The 10,382-nt window shown below is 48.8% G+C and overlaps 1 protein-coding gene across 1 annotated transcript in view; it reads left to right on the top strand.

Annotated features, from left to right (window-relative positions):
- The first annotated feature begins 10,235 nt into the window (after positions 1 to 10,235).
- The window catches only part of ELP2 (elongator acetyltransferase complex subunit 2), a 36,907-nt gene continuing 36,760 nt past the window's right edge, over positions 10,236 to 10,382 (top strand). Inside the window, exon 1 of the mRNA XM_015406432.1 lies at positions 10,236 to 10,367. Coding sequence (XP_015261918.1) covers positions 10,236 to 10,367 — 132 coding nt within the window. The remainder of the gene's footprint in view (positions 10,368 to 10,382) is intronic.

Below are 10,382 nucleotides of genomic sequence, written 5' to 3'. Positions count from 1 at the left end.
CCCCCCCCCCGCAGTGCCAAGGGCTCGGTTACTGGCGCCGCACGCTCCTCGGAGGGCTCCTGCTCTCTCCGGGGTTTCTGACACTCCCTGGCAACGAAGGGCCGTCGGATGAACTTAACAGACGGGGAGGCCTTCCTTCTTGACCGCACGGAGTTGTGGAAACACCTGTCCCGAGCTTCCCGGCACAAGGACCCCCAAAGCAACTGCCTCTCGCCTTAGAATTACTCGGAGACCCAACTGCAAACCTTCAGCTTCACAGGCAAGCATGGCTTGGGACCAGCAGACCTTAAGGGCCGCCACTTCCCATGTGAACCTCCAGGGCCACACTGATCATGTGTTGGGTTTTTTGGGAGGGGGCGTAATCCAAGACTGGAGAGGCAGTGACCCCAACAGTTATTGCCTGGGTTTTCCCTCTCCCTCACAATGGTCTTCCCCGTTGTCATGTATGGCTGCAAGAGTTGGACTATAAGGAAGGCTGAGCGCCGAAGAATAGATTCTTTTGAACGATGGTGCTGGAGAAGACTCTTGAGAGCCCCTTGGACTGCAAGAAGATCAAATCAGTCCATCCTACAAGAAATCAACCCTGACTGTTCCCTGGAAGGCCAGAGACTGAAGCTGAAGCTCAAAGACTTTGGCCACCCAATGAGAAGGGAGCCCTCACTGGAGAAGACCCTGATGCTGGGAAAGATTGAAGGTCAAAGAAGACGGGGACAGCAAAGGAAGAGATGGTTGGACAGTGTCACAGACGCAACGGACATGAAACTGAGCCAACTTCAGAGGAGGGCGGAAGACAGGAAGGCCTGGCGTGATCTGGTCCATGGGGTCGCGAAGAGTCGGACTCCACTGTGCGACTGAACAACAACAACACATATTATGCTTACTCTGTATGTATGTTGGTCTTCTGTAATAATAAAGGCACTTTTCACTTGTGGCCAGTGTTCCCTCTAAGCTGAGCTAGTGTGAGCTAGCTCACAGTTTGTTAGCCTCCGGCTCACAGATTTTTGTCTTAGCTCAGGAAGAATGGCTCCAAAGCAAACTAATTTATGCAGCAGCCAAATTGCTTGCTCACAACTTTCATGCCAGTAGCTCACAAGGTAAAATTTTTGCTCACAAGACTCCACAGCTTACAGGGAACCTTGCTTGTGGCATCAAAACACAACTCCAAGGCCACCACCCCAGGGCTCAAGGAGGCAAGGGAACTTTTCAGGGTTCCCCGGCATGCAGGTGCCGCAGCTGCCGCCGAGAACAGCGGCGCCAGCCATAACTGTTTAAAGAGCCCCTCTCGAGAGCTGGGGGAGCCAGAATGACCTCTCGCATGTGACTCCCCCCCTCTGCGCAACCCTCCCCCCTCACATGCGAGAGGTGGAATTTGCCCCTGCGAGTCCAAGGCCGCCACCCCGGGGCTCAGGGAGGCAGGAGAACGTTTTGTCCCACCCCCCCAAACCCTGCCCCCCCCCTGCACGGGTGTCGCAGCTGCTGGTGAGAACAGCGGCAGCAGCCATAACTTTTTAAAGAGCTCCTATTTTGGGCAAGTCAGACATGCAACCTGACCTTTCTCACAGGGTTGTTGTGCGGACAAAATTAAAGAGGAGAGAACAGCATAGTAAGCCATTTTGAGTTCCTGCTGGGGAGAAAAGCAGGTTATGTGTGTATCAATAAATCAATAAATTTCTCATCTCCCATACCCTGCAGTGGTGGTCCCCTATCCAAGGACCAATCCTGATTAACTTGTGAGATCTGACCAGATCAGGCTAAACCACATGGCTCTTAGGTACACAGCCATAAGCAATGCTCAAAATACTAGAAAGCGGTTCTCACTGAACTGGTGTTTAAGATGGCATTGCATCCACTGAATGCCTTTCCATTTATTTTACTTTTAAAGTAGTTCTGACTGCAGCCACTAGGGGCGCATGGAAGTCTGAGCACAGTAAAAGACCCTTTATGGGCTACACTGGCCTTTTCACAAGACTGAAGCAAACTTGCCTAACAGATCATGTTAAGAGCAAGAGTCCAGTAGCACCTTAAAGACTAACAAAATATGTGGTTGGGTATGAGCGTTCATGAAGAAGGCTGCTCACTTTTTCAGATACAGCTGGGAGTCCATCTGTCCTATATATTGGAAAGTGGAGTCATTTCAGATGCCGAATGACATTAGCAGGTGAATTACAATAGCAGGCATGATTGGATTTAGGTGAGATACGCGGAGGGGTAATAGGCGTGGAGAAATCAACATTGGTAATGAGACAGGAAACCTAGGTCTTGATTTAATCCAGGAGTTTGCATTGTCTTAAGTGTCGTTATAAATTGCAATTCAGCAGTCTCTTTCTAATCTCCCTTTGAAAGTCCTTTGTAAGAGAACTGCAACTTTTAGGTCAGCAACTGAATGCCCTGGAAACCAGACTGGGACCACATTCTCAAGCATGGGTTGTAGGTCATTGATAATGCATTGAACTGGCTTGAGTAGGTGACCACCAGTGGTGTTCTGTTGTTGCTCTCCTTGGGCGTGTCTTGTAGCAAGCTGTCTCTAAAGCAACATCCACAATGACAAACGACTTAACAGTAACATGGACTCTGGTAGCAGGGCCTACAACAAACCAAGGCGCCAGCTTTGCTCTCATATAGATCCTAGCAGGGCTTTCTTTGTAGGAAAAGTCTAGCAGGAACTCATTAGCATAATAGGCCACACCCAGCAGCAGAAACTCATTAGCATATTAGGCCACACCCCTGATAGTACAGCTCATTAGCATATTAGGCCACATCCCCACATTACCAGAAGTGTGGTCATCCAGCCACACCCACCTTTTGCTGCTTCTGTTTACCTTGTTTGTTGTCAAACCAGGGGTTTTTTTGTAGCAGGAACTCCTTTGCATGTTAGGCCACACACCCCTAATGTAGCCAATTCCAATGAGTTTCTGCTGTTGGGTGTGGCCTGTTATGCTAATGAGCTCCTGCTGGGCGTGGGCAACTCAGGAGCCAGCCGGAACTCCGTTCCTGTGCGTTCCTGCCCAAAAATAGCCCTGGATCCTAGCAAGAACAGTTGGTGAACTGTAGGAAAAATTAGATTTATGACAAATATACCGTCTGTCTGTCTCCCTCCCTCCCCCCAATGGGGACCTAAACCTGCATTGTTCTCCTGTCCTTCCTTTTATCCTCACAACATCCATGTCAGTTATGTCTGGCTGAGAGTGTGTCATCCGGCAGCAGCCTTCCATGGTGGATTGGGGATCTGAGTCTTAGAGACACCTGACAGGTTGCTTAAAAGTTCCCTTATTACCTGTTGCCTACGGTGAAGATAACCTGGTCCAAAGTGTTCCACATTTCGGCAACTTCCATCATAATTCTGAGGTTGGTGGCCCGTTTTCATACATGTAGCATTATTTTCAGATTAGTTGTGTCTGCCACAAATGGAGACCCTTAGCTTCCATTGCAAATAGCATTGGGGTCCCCTCCCCGTGCCTTTCGTTCTTTGACCCTGTAACTCCTATAACCATCCGGAAGCTGGTGGGCAATTTGGAGTCTCCTCGGTTTATTCTTTGATGAGTTCTGCCAGCTACAAATGGACAGATGGATAGGCTGACTCTTTTATCACTATAGATTCATGGTAACAGCAAGCCAAGTTATTTCACAAACACATATACAGACCTTTATTGGCATATGTCAGGTTACAGGAAGAAATATAAACAGATAAAGAGGTAACAAGGAGAAATGAGTCAATCATATGCATCTATGCATTGCACAATCGATCCTTAATTACCAAACTTAGAAATTTATTTTATTATTTATTTATTTTATGACATTTATACCCCGCCCTCCCCTGAAAAGGCAACCTTTTCAGCCATTTCAGGTGACAAATCATTCAGGAGATGGCGCACCTTCAGAGCATCTGGGCAGCCTATCATGTTAGATAAAGCCAAGTTATTTGCTTTGTTACAATATTTGGTTTGGATTGGGGGGTGGGGGGCGGCAGGTAGAATCTTTGCCAGGGGCCCATATGGTGGCTCTCGGCAGCCCCGCCTGTGCATATACGAAAGATCCACTGTATTTTACTCATGGCTAAATGTGCACAGGATGGCAGCCTTAGGAGCGGGTTGGTAAATGGCCTAGGCTTGCCTGGAAATAATGCTGCTGCTCAGCTTCCATTAAAGTTCTTTATTGTGCTTGGAGCTGCTGCAGTGAAATGACTCAGTCCCTGCCCAGAGGGTGATTATTCCTGAAACGGGTGGGGGTGGAGGCAATTTAAAGCCCTTTCCTAGACAGGATAAGGTGTCTTGAGGAGTCTGAAATTACCACCACTGGAGACCAGGTGTTTTTGAAGGGTGTAGCTGTAGCACAGGGGAAGGAGGTGCACCAGATGGAAAGCGCCGAGGTCCCTCTACCGACAACTTCCCACATGCGTGTTCACCAGCTGTTAATTTAACAGCCTTGTGGTAATAATCCTGAGTTTCCTCTGTGGTGGCTCCCCCACACCACTGCAGAATGCGTAAAGCAGAAGTGTTTAGGAGAGGAATAGAGTCATAGTAAGACAATTGTGGGGGGGGGGGTATGTATATATATACTAAACAGGCCACTTTTGCATTCTTGTCTCATTCCATTATTTGCCTTTGAGTGTCAGTGAGAAAGGTGGACTATGAATAAAGTAAATAATTCCACCCCCACGGGCCAAAGTGGCACGGTGCCCTGCATGCCAGGCTTTTCGAGGGAGTCTGTTCACGTCTTCACTAGCCAGCTGTCGAAGGGTGTGAAGGGCCCTCAGACTCTGTCGCTGCCCACGGATTTCTCCGCTTGTCAGTACTTGTTAGTGGCCATGTCTCCACTTGTTCGTGATCATTTCTGGTTGGGGAGAGACTTTTTGGTGGTATTGGAGTGGTCACTGCCAGGTTCAAAAGTCTGTTCTTGCTGGATATATTCAAGGTTAAACAGCAAGACAGCATTTGCTGTGGATGCTTTTTGAAACGTATCTCACAACTTCTTAAAGAGTTGTGAGAACCAGAGACACAGGGTCTCCTGAGGAATAATTGCATGGCATCTGAAACACGGGGGAGGAAGAAATGGCCTGCCTGGCTTGCCTGAATGGCATCTCTGCTGTGTGGGAAAGCAGCTGACCTTCACAAAACAACAAAGTCTGATTCCAGGGGCACCTTTAAGACCAACAAAGTTTTATTCAAGGTCTAAGCTTTCGTGTGCAGGCACACTTCTTCAGATCTGTATCTGTCTAGATCACAGGTGCCTGCCTGCTCATCACTCGCAAGGACATCCAAGCAGAGGTACCCCCTTCTAAGCCCACTGATTTCAGTAACTCTGCTTCTGAGGGTGCTTTAGAAAAAGAAAACCAGCTTTAAGGGTAGATAATCCAGGGCTAAGCGAGCTGTGATGCAAGAGGGGATGGGCCAAGGCTCATGACCAGTGTTCCCTCTAAGCTGAGTTACTGTGAGCCAGCTCACAGTTTTTTAGCCTCCAGCTCACACATTTTTGTCTCAGCTCAGGAAGGAGGGCTCCAAAGCAAACTGATTTATGCAGCAGCCAAATCGCTCACTCACAACTTTAATTCCAGTGGCTCACAAAGTAGAATTTTTGCTCACAAGACTCCACAGCTTAGCGGCAACATTGCTCATGACTGAACAAATGGCTTGCATGCAGGCAGTCCAAGTTCTAGTCCGGCATCCCCATTAATGGACCTCAGGAGCTGTCCGAGACCCTTTTCTCCTTGAGAGCCAAATCCAACTCAGTCTAAGGCAGCATTATACATTCCTCCACCATTAGAATCTGTGGCTTAGCCTTTTGAATCTCTGCTTTAGCCTTTTGTTTCCAAATTGTGTCCTTTATCAATATCACGTTCCCTGAAGAAGCTGCTGTTAGCTCGATTACAAAAAGATAATAAGCATAAAGTACCATGAATATATGACAGTGCTATATAAAAGCTAAGTTGTTGTTACAGTATTTTTAAGTAAGGTCAGAGACAGGAGGGTTTAATTTTCCTTTGGAAATTTCTCTCTGCGCTGACATCAGAGTTTTGAGAGTCTGTGTCCATTCACTTTGAAGACTTGCCAAGTAGTGAGCCCTTGATAACGCCACCACCAACATTACCAGGTCCACAACAGTGCTGTGGGAAGGACGATTGGTGTGGCCATTTGCTCCGTGATGTAGATACCATCTGCTGTTGTTCAATAGCTGTTTCAGTTTCAGGATGCCTCTAAGAAAGGCAGGTCTGTTTTCCTTCCTTCCTTCCTTCCTTCCTTCCTGCCTGCCTGCCTGCCTTTTTCCTTTCCTAACTACCTACACCTACCTACGTTTATTATCTCACCTTTCCTCTTGGTTCAAAGTGCCTTATCATAATAGTTAAAACATCCCTGGCCAAAATCAAAGAAAATAGCCAGCCCCAAATCTCCCCCCTCCCCTACCAAAGGGCTACACCCTTAATACCAACTCCACACACAAGCTGGTGGATAAAACCGGTCAGTTGTATCAAAGGTGGAGTTTTGGCCCAAGCTATTTATTTAGGGTACCCTCTAGTTTCTCCCATAGCTTTGTCTGGCTGACTGAATCAAACCGCTGCACCAAACGGGCTCTCCTTATGCAGCATGACCCGATCATGGGTGTGGAACAACCCTCTTGGCTTGCTGTTGATGAACCTGAAATATTTAACATGATGTCCTATGCCTTTATATGGCAGAGACAAGCAAGACGGGGTGACCAAATTGAAGCTGGCAACCTGATTAACCACTTTACGTTACACAAAGTAGTTGCCAAAGATACACCAGCAGCAGGAGGCAAAGCATCTACGGCATGGGCCACGAGGTCTTCTGTAGCGTGGAGTATTTTTGCTACCATGAAAGCGGTTGCTTTGGCATACCACATTCATCCGGATTTTCATCCAAGGCCAGTGACTTCTTTCTCGATGCAGCTCGCCCCCTTTTCATGCCACAGACGCCTGGTGCCATCAACTGACCCCCCACCCCAAGACTGTGGTGCAGCACCCTGTGATTACGAGTGGCAGAAATACTTCAGATATGCTTTGACACTAGAGGACTCTTAAGGAAATCATTTAGAAAAGGTGTTTGGTTACCAGAACAGCTAACAATAGCCTAAACTTGTTGAGCTGAGCTGACACGTTCTATTTCTGGAGGGTACTCTCTGCATGAGATTCTGAGAACATGTCTTAGTGTGTTGCAGGAAGCTGCAAGTAGCTAACTATTGCTGTTAGTGCTGTTTTATTTAAACTGATGGACATTTTTATTGGCTTTTGGACGGCCAAGGGGTGTGTCTGCTGCCTAAAACACATCCTGGGAGGATCTTCGGCGGGTCTTTAGGACACAGCAAGATAGGATCTCCTGTCACCCCCCCCCCCCATCCCCCCCCCGGCCAGGGGGATATGAATGACTTCCCTGCCCCTGGAAACCTGCCAGACATGGCCTGAGGATCTTTCAGAAGCTCTGTAGAATTTGGACTGGGTTCAGTCAATGAGAAAGATAAGGTTCGTCACCTCTTGAGGGTTTCCACATGGGGCAGACCAAAAATACAAAACAAACAGTGCCGTTTGATAAGCTAAAGGCATTGTCTTGTACTTGGTAATTAGGGTTTGCCAATCTCCAACTGGTCCAAAATAACAAAAACAACCATTTATGAAAACATAAGCAAAATAGTAAAGGTAAAGGTAAAGGTTCCCTTGCTCGAAAGCCAGTCGAGTCCAACTCTAGGGTTGCGGTGGAAGCTCTGTAGAATTTGGACTGGGTTCAGTCAATGAGAAAGATAAGGTTCGTCAACTCTTGAGGGTTTCCACATGGGGCAGAAAACAAACAGTGCTGTTTGACAAGCTAAAGGCATTGTCTTGTACTTGGTATTTCTTGCTTTCGAACTGCTAGGTTGGCAGGAGATAAGCAAAATAAACTGTATTAATTACAGAGTGTACAGCCCCACTGTGTTGTGGTTATTTGCTGATACAATCACAAAGACATCAATTTACATATGTCTATAAACACGTACAATATCAAATGTCCATATGAATAAGAAGTCCAATGGGAGAAACAAGCAAAGTGTTTCCAGATGAAAGATCCAAAGACAGACGGTTTCAAAGTAGAATCAGGAATTCCACAAAGCGTTTCCAATGAGCGTGCTATTTGATTGTCTGGTTTCACATCATGGCTTTTTCAAAGAAAGACCAACATTTCATGATTCTCTATGGCAAATCTCAGAAGTGAACTCTCCATAACATTTCTGTGCGATGCATTTCCATGCAGCAATGACGGCAGCAGTTTAGGGCAAAAAAAAAGAAAAAGAAAATGATTTGTTCAACCCCCCCCCCCCAAAAAAAGTATACAACTTCCCCTTTAAAGCAGAATGAGGAGAAACTCTGAGAAAGTGTTCTGGATTCTGAAACCCCTCTCACTTTCCATCTCTCTTACACTAACAAGTATTAATGAATGAGAAGCGAAGCAAACCTTTATTTATTTATTTACACTTCTATCCTGCCCTATCCCACAAGTGGGCTCAGGGCGGCTTACAACATACGTTGTAGCATCACAAAAAGATGCTGTAGCATTGCAAAAATACACTGTGCTGCTGGAGGTTCTGGGAGAAAGAGACAGCAGAGCTGGCCCCGTGGTGGTCTGGAGCACAGAGTGTCAATCTTTCGGTGGGGGTCCGAAGTTCTCTGAGCCACGCTGGTGTCATGGTTGGAGTGTTGGACTAGGATCCGGGGAGAACCAGGTTCAAATCCCCACTCCCTTGCTGGGTGACTGTAAGGAAGACACCAACTTGTCTGTAACAGAGCAACACTGTAGAACTGAAGGAAGGCAGGAGGGGGAGGATCGCCCTCGCAAGTCTTTACAGGAACTGTCCAGTAGTCAGCTTTGCAAGAGCCTCACAGCTGAGATCTCTTAATTGACAGCTGCACTGGAGATAGGGAGAGGCAGGTCCAAAGATAAAATAGCAAAAGGTATGAGGGGAAGCAGCGCGCGTCTGGTGGGCAGGATGTTTTCCTACCTTGCGGAGTCATTGTAAGTTCCAGTTGATTTTAATTACTCTTTGTATTTTGGCAACCCCTTGAAGGACGTGGGATTTTCTTTTTTTCCTTGAAGTACTGTTAATTGAAGGACGTGGGATTTTCTTTTTTTCCTTGAAGTACTGTTAACTGAGGTTGCCTTTGTTTTTTGTTTGATAATAAAAGCACTTTTGCCTGATTTGCCAAACCGGAGCGTAGAGCCTGGACCTGGGTATTCTGGCAGAGAACCCGAAGCCTGTGTCTTACAGTGACCTTGGGCCAGTGGCACACTTTCAGCCTAACCTACCCCATAGGGTTGTTGTGAGGATAAATGAAGGGCAGGAGGAGGATGTCAGCCACTTTGGGGAGAAAGTAGGATATAAATTAAACGAATCATCACTGATCCCCAGACTATGGAGATCCGCTTCCCTGGAAGGAGGGGCAGTTTCTGTAGAGACCCCGTGACACTGTGTGTGCCCCCCAGCCCAAAACCCCCCCCCCAGGCACGCCCCCCCCCCCAAACTCTCCAGGAATTCCACAAGCCAAAAGTGTTGCCAGATTTGTTCTGCACAACGACCCTGCTCCCACGCCTGCAGCCGGAGATCCAGACATGTAGCAGGTGGTGCCAGGGCCGGCCCTTGCACCCTAGGCGAGGATCCCTTCTGGCGCCCCCCCCTGCGCCCACCATTTTTCAAAAATAAATGCATTTTAGGAAGAATGAAAAACACAAATAATCAAGAAACTCCCAGAGTACAGGTCAGGGGCAGTTTGGCGCCCTAGGCGATCGCCTAGTTTGCCTAGTGAGTGAGCCGGCCCTGGGTGGCGCATCTATCTCCTTGTGCACTGCAGACAGGGGCCCAAAAGGAAACCACTGCTTTGCATGCTCCGTGGCCAGGCTGCTGCCGAAGGCCCCAGAGGGCTGGGAGGAGAAGAGCCTGGGGGTCGTGGAGGAAACAGAGGGGCCAGCAGCAATGTGGGGGACTGTCCTGCCCCCCCCCCCACCGGCGACAGCTCGGTCAGGCGGCCAATAAACTCCCTTCCCGGGAGGGGGGGCGGGCCTAAACATAGGCTGTTGCCCGGCAACACTCGTTGCTAGGCTCCCAGCCCGCCCCGGACGCCCCGAAGCCAAGAGCGCGGGTGGGAGGTATAAGGAGGCGGTGCTGATGGTTCCCGCCCCGCCCCCGGGGGAGCCATTGTCGTCATCATCGCACGCCGTGGCTACGGCGGCCGCTGTGGGCCAAACGCGCGGCGGGGGAAAATGGCGGCGCGCTTCGAGCTGAGCCACGCCGCCTGCGGCGCCAACCGGGCCGGGGCCGGGGCGGTGGCCTGGGGGCGGGGCGGGCTGGTGGCCTTCGGCTCCTGCCGCTCCGTGGTCCTCTACGACCCGCAGGTGAGGCGAGGCGAG

This window comes from Gekko japonicus, unplaced genomic scaffold, assembly GCF_001447785.1.
Source record: "Gekko japonicus isolate JY-2015 unplaced genomic scaffold, Gekko_japonicus_V1.1 scaffold3303, whole genome shotgun sequence".
NCBI lineage: Eukaryota > Metazoa > Chordata > Lepidosauria > Squamata > Gekkonidae > Gekko > Gekko japonicus.
Note: the sequence above shows the minus strand (reverse complement) of the source record. Positions and strands in the feature narration are given on the sequence as shown.